This window comes from Harpia harpyja, chromosome 9, assembly GCF_026419915.1.
Source record: "Harpia harpyja isolate bHarHar1 chromosome 9, bHarHar1 primary haplotype, whole genome shotgun sequence".
In the NCBI taxonomy this organism is placed as follows: Eukaryota; Metazoa; Chordata; class Aves; order Accipitriformes; family Accipitridae; genus Harpia; species Harpia harpyja.
This window is the reverse complement of record NC_068948.1, coordinates 24,434,443-24,449,728: the sequence shown is the minus strand read 5'-3', so window position 1 is coordinate 24,449,728 and position 15,286 is coordinate 24,434,443. Positions and strand designations below refer to the sequence as shown.

Below are 15,286 nucleotides of genomic sequence, written 5' to 3'. Positions count from 1 at the left end.
CGCAGCTGCATTAACTCTCCACTACTGCTCCCAGCACAGTCCCAGCATCTTTCCCTGGCGTCTTTCCCCCCCCCAGGGTGCCACCAGCGCTCCCCAAGAACAGGCCACCACCAGCCTTGCCCAGAACGAGACTTTATTGGGTGCCTCCTCCCGGCTGTGCGCAGCCCCCCAGGGTGGCCAGAGGTCTGTACCTGTCTCTTGAGATGGCAGCCAGAGCTGCAGGTACATGGGGCCCAGCTATGCTGCCAGCCTGCTCCGAGACATCCCGGCGTGGAGAATCCTGCCCCACTGCACCCCAGGGACAGCGGGGCCAGGCACCCACTCTGCCGGAGAGCCCCAGGAGCTCACTGCTGCACTGGCTTGGTGCTGCCGGGTAGATGCCCTGGCTTTGGGGGCAGCCGATTCACCCCCGGGTGGGCAGAGGGCTCATGTGGCTGGGCACGGAGGCAGTGAAGCTCAGTCACAGCTTCGCATCCCGGCATGAAGCTGTCATTGGTGTGTTTCCAGCATTCTCTCGCATGGCGAGTGCAGGGAGCTCAGACATAGCGGCTGGGCAGGGGGCTGTACATGGGACCCTTGCCTGGGGGGGTGCTGCAGCTCCAGGGGAAGAGCCAGCAAAGCATGAAACCTGGCCAGCGGGAAGGGGAGAGGCATGAGCCGTGCTGGGAGCCCTGGCCCCAGCCCCACAAACCTCCCCGGCCCCACGCACCTCGCCCAAACACCTCCCGCAGCAGCACCAGTTTGGGTTTCAGGGGACGTGGCCCCTCCCGGTTCGTCTCCTTCAACCCCCGATTGCGGAGTTGCTCTAGGGGCGTCTTGTCCGTGATGATCGACATGACCTGGGGGTGACGGGGTTGTCACTGCCAGCACACAGCCACCCCCGCTCATGCTGGTGCACCCCCCCATCCCCGGCTCATGCCTGTGCTCCCAGCCACCACCTCTGCCCCACTAACCTGATCATAAAACACGACAGTGACAAAGGCCCCGAAGAAGAGGGACTCCAGCAGCAGGATGATGCAGTGAGCCCTGGGAAGGCAGCTGTGGGTCAGAGCGGGGCCAGGGGCTGGAGTCGACGTGGGGCAGCCCAGAGCCCGTCCCTGCTGCACGCAGGGCAGGCCCAGGGTCCTGACACAGCGCCACCACCCTGGCCCTCCCCTCCTGTTGCAAGCTCCTCCGCAGAGGAGGGAGAAGGGACCCCCGCGCTGCCCCCACTCACGTCTGGACACGGTTGTTGGCAATGTTTCCTCCCGCTGCCATCCCTGCCGGGCTCCTGCCTGCCGGTCCCAGCCAGGCGGCCAGCACCAGCCCTGCAGCGTAGAGACTAGCCAGCCCTGGCACAGAGCAAGCAGTGAGTGTGTGGGCAGTGAGCACCCTCCCTGACCCACATCACATCCCCCCAGAGCTGCCTGCTGCCATGCGGCTGGGCACCCCAACGGCCCCCTGGGAGCCCCCAGCCTCACCAGGCCATCCCCAGGAATGGGTGGGTGTTACCCAGCCCTGCACCCACCCTATCACCCACCTCCTGCCCACAAGAAGCCCCAGGAGTGGGGCTGCCCCACAGGGAATGTGGATCCCCGCACAAGCACTCACCGGCGTAGAAGAGGAACTGTATGAAGTATTTCTGGTTTAACTCCCCGACGCAGTTGTTGATCCTACGGATGGATAGACAGGTGACGGGTGTCTTGCTGTCCCTGGTCCCCTCTTGGAGCACTCTCTGGTGCCTGGGGACTGGAATGAGCCATGGCAGAGCCCCTCGTGCCCTGGAGCGGGGCCGTGCTGGAGGTGCCTACCAGGGGCAGTGGTGGTCCATGCGGCGCACGCAGCGGTGGCAGATGCGGCAGTGGTGGGCACGAGGTGGTCGGTATGCCTCACAGCGGTCACACACCGTCCAGTCCTCCTGGCTCTGCCGGGACGGTGCTCAGCGGGGACCAGACACCGGGGTCGCTCCCAGCTGAGCGGGGCTGCAGCGCAGCCCCTCACCCCCATCTCGCCCCACCAGACCCCCCGGCCGCCCCCTCGGCTCCCCGGCCTCACCCGCTCGGGCTTCCGCAGGGCCCCGCTGCGCAGGTCGGAGAAGTCGATGGCGGTGTCGGGGAGGGGAACCACGCCTGGGGGGCGGCGGAGGGGGGGGATAAGGTGAGCACCCCCCTCGCCGGGACGCAACGGCGCAGCCACCCCCGCAGCCGGGCGGGGGGCCGAACAGCCGCTCCCCCCGCGGTACCCAGACGGTGCCACGGGGGATGCCCGGCCCCGGGGCTCCGCGGGGATCTGGGGCGGGGCGGGGGGGGACGGTCGGGGGCGGGCGCTCACCGGGGTCGGCGAGGACGGCGCGGGCGTGGCAGGCCAGCAGCAGCAGGACGATAAGGTTGAAGGCGGCAGCGTGGAAAGGGCACCAGGGGCTGCGGGGAAGAGGGGGCGCGGGGTCAGGGCAGCACCGCGGGGCCGGTGTCCGGGGACCCCGCGGGGACACGGACGCCACCGGCCCAGCAGCCCCGGAGGAACCCCACACTCCCGGGGGGGAACCCCGGGGCCGCGGGGAGGGGACACGCGCCGCCGCCGCCCCGAGGGCCCCCCCCGGTTCCCGGTGGCACCTGCCGCGCAGGGCGGGCTGCGGCAGGACGTGGGCCAGCACGGCGTAGTCGGCGTAGCCCACGCCGAGGTAGGTGAGCAGCGGGCAGAGGGCGCCGCACGGGTCCCGCCCGCACCGCCCGGCCGCCGCCGCCGCCGCCGCCGCCGCCGCCGCCGCCGCCATGACGCCCTCACGGCCACGCCCCTTCCGGCTCGCGCGCCGCTCTCAATCGAAGCGCGCTCCGGCCGTGACGTCATAGAAGGGGCGGGACCAACACGCGGAAGGGGGTGCGGTGGCGTCCGCGGTTGCCGCGGCAACTGAGCGGGGGAGGAGCTTGAGGTGGACACGCCCCTTTGGGCGGTCCACGAGGAGCCCCACCCCCTGCCGCCGGCTCGGGCTCCCCCGGGTCCCGCCGCCCGTCACCCCGCCGGCGCCCCGGGATCCCGCAGCGCCCCCCGGGGCCCGCCTCCCCTGCCGGCCACTCGCCCGGGCTCCCCCTGTCCCCCCCAGCACCCCGAGTGGCCCTCCGCCCGCTCCCCTCAAGGCCCGTGGGGCCGCGTCCCCCTTTGCCACCCCCAGCCGGGACCCGCGGGTCCCAGCCTGCCCCAGGGACCTGGGTGACACCACCCCGGCCCCTCCTGCCCGAGCGGGGCCCTATCCCCACCCTGACCCCGCCCGCCGGAACCGCCGCCGGGGGGGTACACGGGACGTGCTCCCGAACGGCCCCTTTAACACCTGCCACGTCAGGGAGGCTCCGCCCCCTTCCGTCACCACGGCCCACCCCGCGCGCTCGCTCTCTCTTTCCCCGTTCCAAGATGGCGGCGGCGGCCGGGCGGCACTGAGGCGTTCTCGCCACCCGCAGGTACCAGGGCGGGGTCCGGGCGGGGGGGTCCGGGGCGTCCGGAGCTCCCCCCGCCGCGGGCCTGACCCTTCCCCTTCCCCGCAGCGCCCTGCGATGCGGCCCAGCCCCCTCGACGCCCCCAGCCGCCCCCGGTGATCCGGGCCCCCGGTGGCCCGGGCCGGGCCCCGCCATGCTGCGGCGGCTGCTGGAGCGGCCCTGCACGCTGGCCCTGCTGGTCGGCTGCCAGTTCGCCTTCGTTGCCTACTTCTCCCTGGGGGGGTTCCGCAACCTCACCTCCCTCTTCGGCCGCGCCGCCGGGCCCGTCTTCGACTACTCCCGCACCCACGACGTCTACGCCAACCTCAGCCGGCTCCTGCCCCGCCAGCCCGCCCGCCCCGACCCCGCGCAGCCCCTGCCCTTCTGCCCCGAGCGATCGCCCTTCCTCGGTGAGTGCGGGTCCGCCGCTCGCAGCCCCGCCCGGGCGCGGGGGAGGGGGGGGGGGTTATGCCCGGCCCTGCCCGCGGTGGAGCCGCGAAAGCGGCCGTGGAGGGGGGGGGATCCCGGGAGCTGTCGGGGCAGGGACCGCCCCCCCCCCCAGGGGAAAGAACTCCCCCCAGGGGAAAGAACCGTGTCCCCCCCGCCCTGGCGGAAGAACCGGCCCTGCAGCTGCCAGCCCAGACTGACCAGCTGGGCAGGCAGGGCCTGTGTGGGGAGGCTCCCGAGGTTTGGGGCAGGGGGGAGCGGCCCCGGGGATCTGTGCTCCCCCTCATGGGTGCCGTCCCTGCCACCCCACGCCAACGCCTTGCCTCGCCCACGCAGTCGGCCCACTGACAGTGAGCTTCAGCCGGGTGCACACGCTGGAGCAGATCCAGGCGAAGAACCCGGCGGTGCGGGAGGGCGGCCGGTACCAACCCTCCACCTGTGAGTCCCGGTCCCGCACCGCCATCATCATCCCCCACCGCAATCGCGAGACCCACCTGGGCCACCTCCTCTACTACCTGCACCCCTTCCTGCAGCGTCAGCAGCTCCAGTATGGCATCTATGTCGTGCACCAGGTGAGTCCAGCGGGCACCAGCGGCTTCACCGGGGGCTTTGCCGGGCTCGTGCCAAGCGCCGCTGCTGCCAGCCCCCTCTCCCCGCAGGCAGGCAACTCCACCTTCAACCGGGCCAAGCTGCTGAACGTGGGGGTGAAGGAGGCTCTGAAGGACGAGGAGTGGGACTGCCTCTTCCTCCACGATGTCGACCTCATCCCTGAGAATGACCACAACCTCTACACCTGCGACCCCTGGAACCCCAAACACGTCTCCATCGCCATGAATAAATTCGGATATAGGTGGGTGACCGCGGCTGGGGGTGAGCTGGGAGCGAGGGGACCGGCCCTGGCCCTGGCTCAGTGTCTGCCCCCCGTCTTGCAGCCTGCCATACCCCCAGTACTTTGGGGGGGTCTCGGCTCTCACCCCTGACCAGTACATGAAGATCAATGGCTTCCCCAACGAGTACTGGGGCTGGGGCGGCGAGGACGATGACATCGCCACCAGGTAGGATGCCGCGAGGACCTGCTGGTCTCACCGTCCCCCGTGTTTGTGACCTGCTGGGAGGCAGTAGCTGGTCGCCAGGACCCAAGACACTGTCGCTGTGCAGGAAGCGCACACAGGGGCCATTGCCACTGCACTGGGGGGGGACACGGGCAGCGTCCCCACGCCCTGGCACCTTCAGGTGACACAGTGGCTCGTCCGCAGGGTGCGCCTGGCTGGCATGAAGATCGCCCGCCCACCCATCTCCATCGGCCACTACAAGATGGTGAAGCACAAGAGTGACAAAGGCAACGAAGAGAACCCCCACAGGTCAGGGGGCTGGCAGGGGGTCTGGGGGGGGCTGGCAGGTGGTCTGGGGGGGGCCGGTGGGGGGCTCAGCAGTGATGCTCCCCTTCCCTTGTCCCTTCCAGGTTTGACCTGCTGATCCGCACACAGCGGATGTGGACGCAGGACGGGATGAACTCCCTCACCTACACACTGCTGGCCAAGCACCTCCACCCCCTCTACACCAACCTCACGGTGGACATCGGGACGGACCCCCGCGCCGGCCGGGGCCGCAGGGGGCCAGTGCCAGGCCACGAGGGGCAGAGGTACCACAGCAGCACCAGCCTCTTCCGGGAGGAGATGCTGCGCAAGCTGCCCCAGGATGCCACGGGCTGGGGGGACCAGGGCCTGTCCTTGTCCCCCCGGCTGCCCACAGCCACCGTGCAGCAGCCACTGGAAGGTAACGGCACCCAGGGCAGCGCCGGCTCCCCACCGGCACCGGGGATCACCCAGCACAGCCCTGAGGCTGCTGGGGAGGGCGATGCCCACCTGGGAAGCAGCACTGGTGTGGCTGTGACACAGGAGGAGGGGATGCTGCCTGCCCGTGGGGATAACCAGAGCCTGTCTCAAGGCACCCACTAGCTGCTGGCCACCGTGGCCCCCAGATGGACTCTGTTCGCCATAACCTGGTGCTGGGAAGGGACCCCCGTCATGTGCAGGGTTGGGGAGCTGCTGCTGGGCTGGTTATGTTGTGGCTTTGCTGGAGAGACTGGGGGGAGCAGCGAGCTGTGGGGGCAACTGCCCAGAGAGCTGCTGGCCATGGGGCCCGTGCCTGGTACTAGGGGTCACCCCTGGAAAGGGGTGCAGGGAGAGCCGGGGTCAGGGTGAGCTGGGGCCCCAGGGGCTCTCCTGACTCAGTCTCCCTGCTGGCTACGGGTGCCTGAAGATGGTTGCAGGCTGCGCTACCGGTGCGCGGTTATTTATTCTATTTATGAGCTGCTCCCTGGACCTTTATAAGGGTTTTTCAATTAAAAAAACACTTTGTCCTACTGCCATGGAGCTGCTGTGTGCCAGGAGGAGACGCAGGGACACTGGGGCTCAGCGCAGCTGCCCCAGCAGCTGCCCAACGGCCGCTTTGGCACTGGCGATGCAGTCGTTGATGGAGACACCGGTGTAGGAGGCCCCGATGAGGCTGAGGGGCAGCCGCTGCTCTACCAGGAAGCGGTTGATGCGCTCTGCAGGGATGGGGGTGGGCAGTGGGCGCCTCTGCGGGGGCCGGGGGACCCCCAGGCCCTGGCCCCCTCTTACCTGTGCGCTGCCAGTGGCCCAGCGTGTACTGGGGGATGCAGGCCTGGGCGACAGGGGGGAGCAGCCGGTGAGCCCTGTGGGACCCCCCAGGACCCCCCCAGGCCCCAACGCCCCACAGTGCCATCACCCACCTGGTGCACCTTGACGATAGAGCGGGTTGGGGCAGGCTCCAGGCCCAGCTGCTCCCGTACGGCCACCTGTGCCCGCTGCAGCAGCAGCGCCGGTGCCACCGCCACCGGGTCCCCAAAGCTCTGCCCGAACCAGGCACCTCCCAGCATCACCTATACAGCACTGGCGGCACCGTTAGCACCACCCAGATCATCCCTGTCCCCCCCACTCCATCCCCGGCTGCTCACCGTCAACCGCACCGAGGCGGCCCCTGTGCCGTCGTGCTGGGGGAAGGCCACCGAGTCGTAGACAATGCCCAGGAGGGAGGCGTCCTCAGAGGAGGGCACCAAGTGCCCGAAGCCCTGGGCGGGAGTGGGCTGGGGTCACCCGTGGGTACTGGGGACACCCTTGGGCACCAGGGGACACCTGTGGGCACCGCTCTCACCGTAACAGGCAACGCAACGCCCTCATACTGCAGGTTCACCACAGCCACTGACACAGCTGGGATGTGCCGCAGCTCCTGCGCCAGTGGCTCCGTCTCGGCAGGCAGCACCTCAGCCAGGGCTGGGAGGAGAGGGGACATCATGGGGAGGGGGTAATGCTGTCCTCCCCCCCCCTGCCCCACAGGAACCCCAGCATCTGGGCACCCCAACCCCCCAACCCCTACCTGCAGCCGGGAGGGCGCTGACCACGTGGTTGGCCATCACAGTGCCGTCTGCCAGGGTGAGCTGGGGGGAAGGAGACCGGTGGAAGGGGGCAATGGGAAGAGAACGCAGGTGTCCTGGCACCCCCACCACCAGGGCCCTACCTGCCAGCGGCCGTCGGGGTGGCGGTGCAGGCGGCGCAGGGGCGCGTGGCAGCGCAGCTCAACACCGCGCAGGCGCAGGAAGGCTGCCAGCGCCTGGGCCAGGCTCTCCATCCCGCCCCGCAGCGACCACTGGCTCCAGCGCTCAGCCCGCGCCCGCTGGCTCAGCCCTGACTCGGCCCCCGCGCTCCTTTCCTGCAGGTGACAACGCCGCTGTTCCCTCATGCCATAGTGATGACATCGGGGTGTTCCGCCATCGTGTCCCCCCAGCCTGGTGCTCACCAGAGCCCAGCGCCAGCCCCAGCAGGACGGATCGCCGGCGCCGCTCAGCCTCGAAAAGTGCGGGAAAACAGGAGCGGATGCTCAGCACTCGGCAGTCCCCGGCGAACACGCCCCGGCACAGGCTGTCCACGGCGATGTCAGCCACCTGCAGGGACACGGCAGGGTGAGGCCGGTCCCTGCCTGGCCCCTGCTGGGCCCTGATAAGTCCCCGGTGCTATCGCCCCGCGCAGACGCCCACCTCCTGGCCAAAGCGGCGATGCATGAAGGCGTGCACACTCTCGTCAGGCTCTGTCCCAGCCGGCGCCAGCAGGTCCTGCACCCCACTCCACAGCAGCGCCCGTGAGAATGGGGGCACCGGCCGCAGCAGGCCCCTGGGGATGCCGAGGGCTCAGGGCAGGGTGGCCCACGGGTGGCACTGGGACGGCACTGGGGACAGGTACCTACCCCAGGCCCGAGGGCAGCTTGTGCAGGGCCCCGCCAGTGTAGAGGAAGCGATTCCTGGAAGCCGGGTGGTCCCCAGGGACGGGCAGGACGTCACCCTCCAGGCCGAGCTCAGAGACCTGCGGAGACATGGGCAGGACGGGGCAGGGGACGGGCACAGCGGAGGCCACAGGACCTGCCCTGGGGCAGCCTCAACTGGACCCTGGCACCCATGCAAGGACCCCCAGGCCCCAGCACCCACACAGGGACCCCCTCCAGACCCCCGGCACCCTGGACCAACCCAGGGACACCGCAAGACCCTGGCACCCACCCAGAGACCCTCTGGCACCCTTGCACCCTGCACCAGGGTCCCCCCGGACCACTGCACCCTGGGACCCCTGAGCCCTCGTGCCCCCAGGAACCTAAAACACCCACCCAGGGACCCTCCCCCAGACCCGAGCACCCACCCAGCGACACCCCCCTCGCAACACCCCCCCCGAACTCCAGCGCCCTGGAGCTGGACCGTCAGAGGGGCCCTCCAGACGCCGGCACCCACTCAGGGACACCCCCCCCCCCCAAGCCCCCGCACCCCGGACCAAGCCCCAGGCGCCCCCTACCATGTGGAGGGTGTCGGTGCCCACGACCCCGGCGGGGCGGATGCCCCTGGGCCCGTGCTCGAACACGGCCCCGTCGGCGGTGCGGGTGCTCTGCAGCCAACCCCCCAGGCGGGCGCTGGCCTCCAGCAGCAGCACCTGGGGACACCGCGGTCACCCTGGGGACACCGCGGTCACCCTGGGGACACCGCGGCCGCCCCGGGGACACCGCGGCTGGGGATGCCGGCACCCCCCCCGGGGATAGCCCGGCCCCCGCGGGCTCGGGCCCGGGCTCACCTTGGGCGGGCGGGGGCCGCGGGCCAGGTGGTAGCAGGCGGCCAGGCCGCTGATGCCGCCCCCCACGACGGCCACGGTCGGCGGCATGAGGGATCTGGGCCGGGCGGGTCAGCGGGGGCGCGGGGCCGTGCTGAGCGCCGGGACACCGGCCCTCCCGGACCCGACCCCTCCCGCCCGCACCTCTCCCGGCGCCCGGGCCGAGCAGGCCCCGCCCCTTCTCCGCGAGTGATAAGAGGGAGAGGGCGGGGCTAACGACGCGGCGTGCCAATGGCACGACCCTGTTCCCTGACGGACAGGCGCGGGGAGCGGTCGCCGGCCCGCTACGGCGGCCGGGCAGGGCCATGCGGCGGCGCGGAACGGCCGGCAAGGCGCCCCGCTAGCGGTGACCTACGCCCCGCCCCGCCCGACAAGCCCCGCCCATGCGCTCGATACCCCGCCCCTCCAGCAATGAGCCCCGCCCCCGCAGCTCACCCGCCCATCAGCTCTAAGCCCTCCCTTCCTGTAACAGACCCCGCCCCATCTGCCACTAGCCACGTCCCTCACACAAAGCCCACCCCGGACCCCACGGCAAGCCCCGCCTCTCCGCCATTAGCCACGCCCCCGGGCATTAAACCCCGCCCTTGAAGCCGACCCACCCCACCGGTTCTAAACCCCAACAATCCTGCCCCTCCGCTCTTGCCCCGCCCCTCTGACTATAACCCCGCCCCCTGTCTCCAGCCCCGCCCCTCACACACTCCCCCTCCCCAAGCAGAGCACCCAGCCCCAACCCTTCACACCTCCGGACTTGGGCTTTTTGGGTTTTTTTTTTTAGTAAATTTATTCACAAAAGCCCCGCCTGGGGCAGCGTGGGCTGCGGCCCCCTGCCCTCCGCCCACACCCCACCACAGGGGGCTGGGGGGCTGCAGCCTGGGCCCCGGGAGGCAGCAGCCCCCCGCCTCTAGGGGCTGGGGGGGCCAGGGCGGCTCAGGGCCTCCTGCCGGGGGGCTCCTCCAGCTCGTAGAAGAGGACGTAGCCCTCGCTGGACGGCACCTGGTTCTCGCTGATGGGCGAGACGCTGCGGCGGCACCCTCAGCCCACGCCTGACCCGGCTGGGCAGGGGGGGCGCAGGGCCCGGGTGAGGCGGGGGGGGTGGGGGTGAGGGGCACCTACCGGGAGTCGTTGTAGACACGCCAGCCAGCCGGGTCCCGGCAGAAGGCGGTGTAGTGGCCGTAGTGGACGCTGCCCGAGTGGTTGCAGAGGGCATAGAGGCTGTAGACAGGGCTGCCTGTGACGGGAGGCCAAGCTCAGCGCTGCCCCGGGGGATCGGCACTGCCCCGCATCACCTCCCCCCCCAACGCGCCTCACCCGCCTTCTCGCTGGCGAACTCCCGCAGGTTGAGCTGCTGCAGGGGGAAGTCCACGAAGACGGAGCACTTCTTGATGGAGTAGCGGGTAGTGGAGAACCGATTCAGGTCTGGGCAGCGTCAAGGAAAACGTGACCCCAAGCGGCCGGAGGGATGGCACCCCGCTCCCAGGGATGTCCTCCCACACCTCTCCGCGAGCACCGGCAGCTCCCGGGGTCCCAGCCCTCTCCCCTGGTCCCCCACCCTCCAGTCCCCAAAGGATACGGAGCACCAGAATGCGGGGGAAGCGCTGGATGGTCAGCTTCTTTGTGCTCCGCGTCCGCTGCCGGCACTTGTCGCAGACCTGCCAGTGGCACGGCCTTGGTGAGAGGGGGCTGGGGGTGCTGAGCTGGGGGTGCTGAGCTACCAGCCCCACCCTCTTACCGGGGCATTCTCTGAGTCCAGCTCCTCCTCCTTGGTGAATAGGCTGAAGCAGTCATGGAGCAAGACCTTCCCACCGGCAAAGCTTTTCTGCAGGGGTAGAGGGTCATGTGAGGGGCCAGGGGGTGGCTGGGGGGGATAGGGGTGGACGGGGGGCTCCGCCCCATCCCTACCTTTGGGATGGGCAGGGAGAGATCACAAAAGACCTCAAAGGTGGTGGAGCAGTAGCCGCACGCCTGGCACTTGAGGCAGCTCTTCAGCTGTCCCACGAAGAGGTCTGGGGGTGAGGAGGGGTGTGAAGCCAGGTGGAGAGGGGCACCCCGAGGGGTTTAGGCATCTGGGGGGAGTCATCCCCACCCGGCAGCACTCACCCACGATCTTGCTGTCCTCCCTCTCCAGGTATCGCTTCCACATCTGGTTGGCGCGTTCGTCATCACTGCAGGGAAAGGCGGTGGGTTGGGCTGCGTCCCTGTGGCTGGGGCTCACCCCCCTCCCCAGGACCCCTCTCCCCCTCACCTCAGTGTCTCAGGGTCCTCCAGCGCAGGGGTCCGCCAGGCATCTGAGAGGATGCTGGGGGTCCTGCGGCCCTTGCGGTTGATCTCCACGTGCAGCCGGTCCATGAAGAACTTGAGGAACTCCTGCGCGTCCTGCTGGCTGCAGAGGGATGGACCCATCGTGCCCACTGCTGCTCCCAGCCCCCCAGGAGGCTGGGGAGCTGCCAGGGGCCCCCTGGGGCGGGGGGGGGGGGGGCGAAGCCTCACCTGTATCCAGTGAAGGAAGGGACATATTTCTGAAAGATGGCCTTGAAGCGCCCAGGGTTGACAGCCTCAGAGGAGTCGGGGTGCCAGAGGGCAGCGATGACGTCGGCAAAGGCTGTGGGGACAGGGGACATGCCGGGTGTCAGTGCCAGCAGGGTTTATATAAGACCTGGGGGGGGTGATTAGCTGCAGGGGGCTCCCATCCCACCTTCGGTGAGCTCCTGGGGGGCACGGGTGCCAGGGGGCTGCTCCTGCTGGAAGTCCCGGCGCAGGCAGTAGTCCCGCAGCGGCTTGGTGCTGCTCAGGCACTGCAGCACAGCGTTCATGAAGCACTGCCGAGAGAGTGGTGGGGATGTGGTGACGCCCTGCGGGGGGGAGCCACCAAGCCTTGGTGTGTCCCCCACTGTCCCTCGTGCCCTTGACCGTACCCTGCTGCACTACAGGGACCCCCAAGGGGCTGGGGGATCTCCAGGGATGTGCCGGCCCCGGCAGGAGGGAACTGCTTTGTTAGAGCCGCTGCAAACCCAGGGGGACCCTGGGTCCCTTACGTACCCGAGGACATAGGGACAAGAGGGCTTGGGGGACACGGGGACAAGGGGACGCGGGCACTTACCGTGTTGCCCAGGTTCCTGAGGCCAATGTGGCCTGAGCCCAGCAGCAGGGTGTGATGGGTCTGTGGGGACACAAAGGGACAGGAGTGAGACCCGTCCCCACACAACAAACGCCTCCAGCTGCCCCTCGGCTTCCTACAGACAGACAGATGGACAGCCCCCCAGCCACAGAGGCTTCACCTCGCCGCTGATGAGCAGCAGCCCCATGACAGCTGTGTGGACCACCGACTCAGAGATGTCAGTGCCACGGCCCTGCAGCTCCCGCTTGGTGACCAGGGTGCGGTGCAGCTTGCGCGGCAGCTCCACCAGCGTGGCTCCCTGCAGCCCTGGCATGGCTCTGGCACCGCCTGGGTGCCAGGACGGGACTGTGGCACCAGCGTTGCCGGGCCCCCTCTGCCTCTCTAAGCCACAGCTCATTAGCTGATCCGATTTCCCCCGGCTATTCTGGGCCTTGCTGGAGGCTCATCTCGGGGGGATTAATTAGCGGGAGAGCCACCTCAGGGACAGTGGGTGCCCAGAGAACGGGGAACAGAGGCAAACACACCCTCCTGCCTTGCGCCATGCCGGTGAGGTGCAGGAGAGTGGTGCAGGGAGCAGGGCAGCCCGGTGGGGCCAGGGGCATGCCCCATGCCGCTGGTGCCAGATGTGCCGCAGGGGCCAAGCCATGTCCCCGTCCCCCACCGGTGCAGGCCCAGCCCCGGGATTTCAGGGCACCTAATCCTCACACGTGTCCCAGGGCGAGTGGAGCACAGGGCCTGGCTGCTCCGTGGGGAGAAGGTGGATGCGGAAATGGGCACAGTACTGGCCAGCCCCCAGCACCCCCGGAGCTGAGGGGACTCGACCCTTTCGCAGCAGGGGTCCCCCAGGAGGAACGCAGCAGGGAGAGGTGAGACCGGCACCACTGTGCCACCCCAGTGGTGTCACCAATCCCGATGGGAACGAAGCTGCTGCCCCACGACCGGGTGCAACTTGGGGGCCAGGGCCTGTCCCACCAGCGGGACAAATCCCAAGGCTCTTACAGCTGCTGTCTTCTCCTCGGTCCTGCCAGCTGCCGGGGCTCTGCCCAGGGCAGGGCTGCCGGGCACCAGAATGTTGGGGCTGTGGGTGTATGGGGTGTCGGGGGCAGTACGAGTCCTCGGGCAGCCCTCGGGCCGGACAGAAAGTAGCGGGGCGGTGGGCTTCCCGTCCAGCCCAGGGGAGACGTTGACCCTTCGGAGAGAGGAGCTCCTCCTGAGCGCCAGTGAGCCGGCGCTCAGCTGGTGGCCACAGTCCCTCAGCACCAGCCGGCTCAGCACCGCTGCCACGTCTTCAGCACGGCCGCCACCGCTGCCCTGGCTCAGGTCTCCAATGCTGATGGATTTGGAGCGGGCCAGGTTGCTCCGCCGGCGCTCCGCTTCACGCCCCGCCAGTGAGGCCCCGGCAGGCAGGGAGAAAGAGGCGCTGCCCGGCACGGCGCCCGCCTGTGGAGAGCCGGGCACCCGCACCGCGTGGTCTGCCTTCACAGGCCCCCGCCGGCATGCTGAGCCACGGAGAGCCTCCCCACGTTTCGAGGTCCGGCCCCGGTCCAGCTCCAGCTTCTTGCTGCGGTCGTCCAGCGGGCCAGGCCGGGGCGGCAGGAGGCGAAGCTTGGGGGCCGGGGAGAGCCCGTTGGCAGCGGCGGAGGCCAGAGTGGCAGCATGGCGCTCCTGGCTCAGGGCCCGGTGCCTGCTGGGCAGCTTGGCAGCAGCCTTGGGCTGGGAGGTGACAACGGTGTGGTCCCTGGCCCGGCCGACGCGGTGCTCCGAGGCTTGGGGCATCGTGGGGACGGTCAAGAGGGAAGCCCTGTGGGGAGATGGACCGGGCTGATGCCGGCGGTGCTGGCACGGTGTGCAGGAGCACCAGGGTGTGCACCCACCTCTCTTTCCGCACCTCCTCCCACCAGCACCACTCACAGCCCTCCACAGCAAATGGCTGGCCGGAGAGTCCCGTTGGCAGGGGCCCTGTGGCACAAGGAGAGATGCTCTGGGTCACCAGATGGTACCGGGAGACAGTGCAGCCCTGGCGAGACCCCACAGCCCCCTTCGCCCAGCTGCCACAGCACCGGCGGGAGGTGAGCGCTGTGCCGCGCTCCCCAAGACAGCAGGTGAATCACAGGTGCTTGGCACCACTGGGTGCGGGTTCCTCCCACCCGCCTGCTCCGGGCTCTGCCGAAACACCGCTCAGAGTGCCCAGGCAACGAGGCGAGGTGAGGCAGCCATCTCCCGGTTCCTGCTCCATGGGGGCACGCGGCACCGGGGGGGTGCAGGCCCCACGCGGAGGCTGCCAGCACTCGACACACCCCGGGAAGGGGCTCGGTGGCAATGGCTGTCCCCGGAGAGCGGCTGGAGCGGCTCTGGGGGGAGGGCTCTATCCCGGTGGGCCCTTGCCGGCTCGGATCCAGCAGGCAGGGAGGGAGGGACGGCGTTACCGCTGCGGGTGCAGCACCGGCGGGGGACGATGGCCGCGGTGCAGCCGCGGGGGCTGTTGGCACGGCGAGAGCCCCGAGCCCTCAGCTTGCCGGCCGGAGCGAAGGGCCCCGCGGGGTCGGCCGTGCAGACGGCAAAGGCCTCCGTTCCCCTCCCTGCCCGTCCCGTGCTCCGGGGACCCCCTGCCCTGCCCGGCCCTGTCCCCCGCCGCATGGCCCACCCAGGCGCTGGCCCCTGCCCTGGACACCCCGCCGCCCCCCTCTCCCCGGGCACCGTCCCCCACCCTACGGCCACCATTCCCCGCCCCCCCCCGGGGCCCACCCGTGTCCCACCCCCTGCCCGGTACCGGGGAACACCATGGGACACACACACACACACGACACACACCGATGCCCCCCCCCCCCTCACTGCCCGCCACTCCCCGCAGAGCCCCTTCCCCTCCTGCCGCCCCCCTCCCACGCCCCGCCGGTGCCCCCCCCCACCCCCGCGGGGCTGCCGCCCGCCGCCGCACCTCCCGCGGGCCGCCATGGCAACAACTCCCGCAGCACCCGCCGCCATCTTTGTTCCTCCCGCCCGACGCCCCGCCCGCGGCAGCCTCAACTGCCGCACTGCGCCTGCGCTGAAGCCGCGCCACGCCCCCAACCACACGCCTCCGTGTCGCTATGGAGACCGAGCGGCGTCCTGCCCCC

General features: G+C 70.1%; 4 protein-coding genes across 6 annotated transcripts; 1 reads left to right on the top strand and 3 right to left on the bottom strand.

Annotated features, from left to right (window-relative positions):
• Positions 1-115: 115 nt before the first annotated feature.
• LOC128146525 (uncharacterized) lies at positions 116-3,602 on the bottom strand. The gene is made up of 10 exons (XM_052797954.1): positions 2,845-3,602; positions 2,592-2,726; positions 2,311-2,399; positions 2,035-2,108; positions 1,791-1,903; positions 1,591-1,652; positions 1,217-1,331; positions 954-1,026; positions 710-839; positions 116-628 (listed from the first exon to the last, which is right to left on the bottom strand). The coding sequence occupies exons 1-10, from the start codon at positions 3,600-3,602 to the stop codon at positions 537-539; spliced, it is 1,641 nt and encodes a 546-aa protein (XP_052653914.1). The 3' UTR covers positions 116-536.
• Positions 3,305-6,258, top strand: B4GALT3 (beta-1,4-galactosyltransferase 3). Its single transcript, XM_052796831.1, has 7 exons — positions 3,305-3,431; positions 3,516-3,856; positions 4,230-4,465; positions 4,553-4,743; positions 4,826-4,948; positions 5,150-5,254; positions 5,356-6,258. Exons 2-7 carry the CDS (start codon positions 3,601-3,603, stop codon positions 5,849-5,851), a joined length of 1,407 nt encoding a protein of 468 aa, XP_052652791.1. The 5' UTR covers positions 3,305-3,431; positions 3,516-3,600; the 3' UTR covers positions 5,852-6,258.
• PPOX (protoporphyrinogen oxidase) lies at positions 6,206-9,243 on the bottom strand. The gene is made up of 12 exons (XM_052796833.1): positions 9,023-9,243; positions 8,750-8,884; positions 8,157-8,272; positions 7,951-8,083; positions 7,689-7,857; positions 7,434-7,615; positions 7,293-7,353; positions 7,071-7,189; positions 6,874-6,987; positions 6,649-6,798; positions 6,518-6,560; positions 6,206-6,444 (listed from the first exon to the last, which is right to left on the bottom strand). The coding sequence occupies exons 1-12, from the start codon at positions 9,107-9,109 to the stop codon at positions 6,308-6,310; spliced, it is 1,446 nt and encodes a 481-aa protein (XP_052652793.1). The 5' UTR covers positions 9,110-9,243; the 3' UTR covers positions 6,206-6,307.
• Positions 9,244-9,818: 575 nt separating this feature from the next.
• Positions 9,819-15,206, bottom strand: USP21 (ubiquitin specific peptidase 21). Of its 3 annotated transcripts, XM_052797602.1 has the most exons (14): positions 15,109-15,206; positions 14,048-14,132; positions 13,173-13,974; positions 12,156-12,215; positions 11,751-11,874; positions 11,546-11,657; positions 11,301-11,438; positions 11,156-11,220; positions 10,958-11,061; positions 10,788-10,874; positions 10,629-10,707; positions 10,367-10,474; positions 10,172-10,286; positions 9,819-10,076 (listed from the first exon to the last, which is right to left on the bottom strand). In XM_052797602.1, the coding sequence occupies exons 3-14, from the start codon at positions 13,947-13,949 to the stop codon at positions 9,986-9,988; spliced, it is 1,860 nt and encodes a 619-aa protein (XP_052653562.1). In that variant the 5' UTR covers positions 13,950-13,974; positions 14,048-14,132; positions 15,109-15,206; the 3' UTR covers positions 9,819-9,985. The 3 variants fall into 3 exon arrangements, with proteins under 3 accessions (XP_052653562.1, XP_052653561.1, XP_052653563.1); XM_052797601.1 differs by lacking the exon at positions 14,048-14,132 and having other exon boundaries at positions 15,109-15,193; XM_052797603.1 differs by lacking the exons at positions 13,173-13,974; positions 14,048-14,132; positions 15,109-15,206 and adding an exon at positions 12,334-13,133.
• Positions 15,207-15,286: the final 80 nt, after the last annotated feature.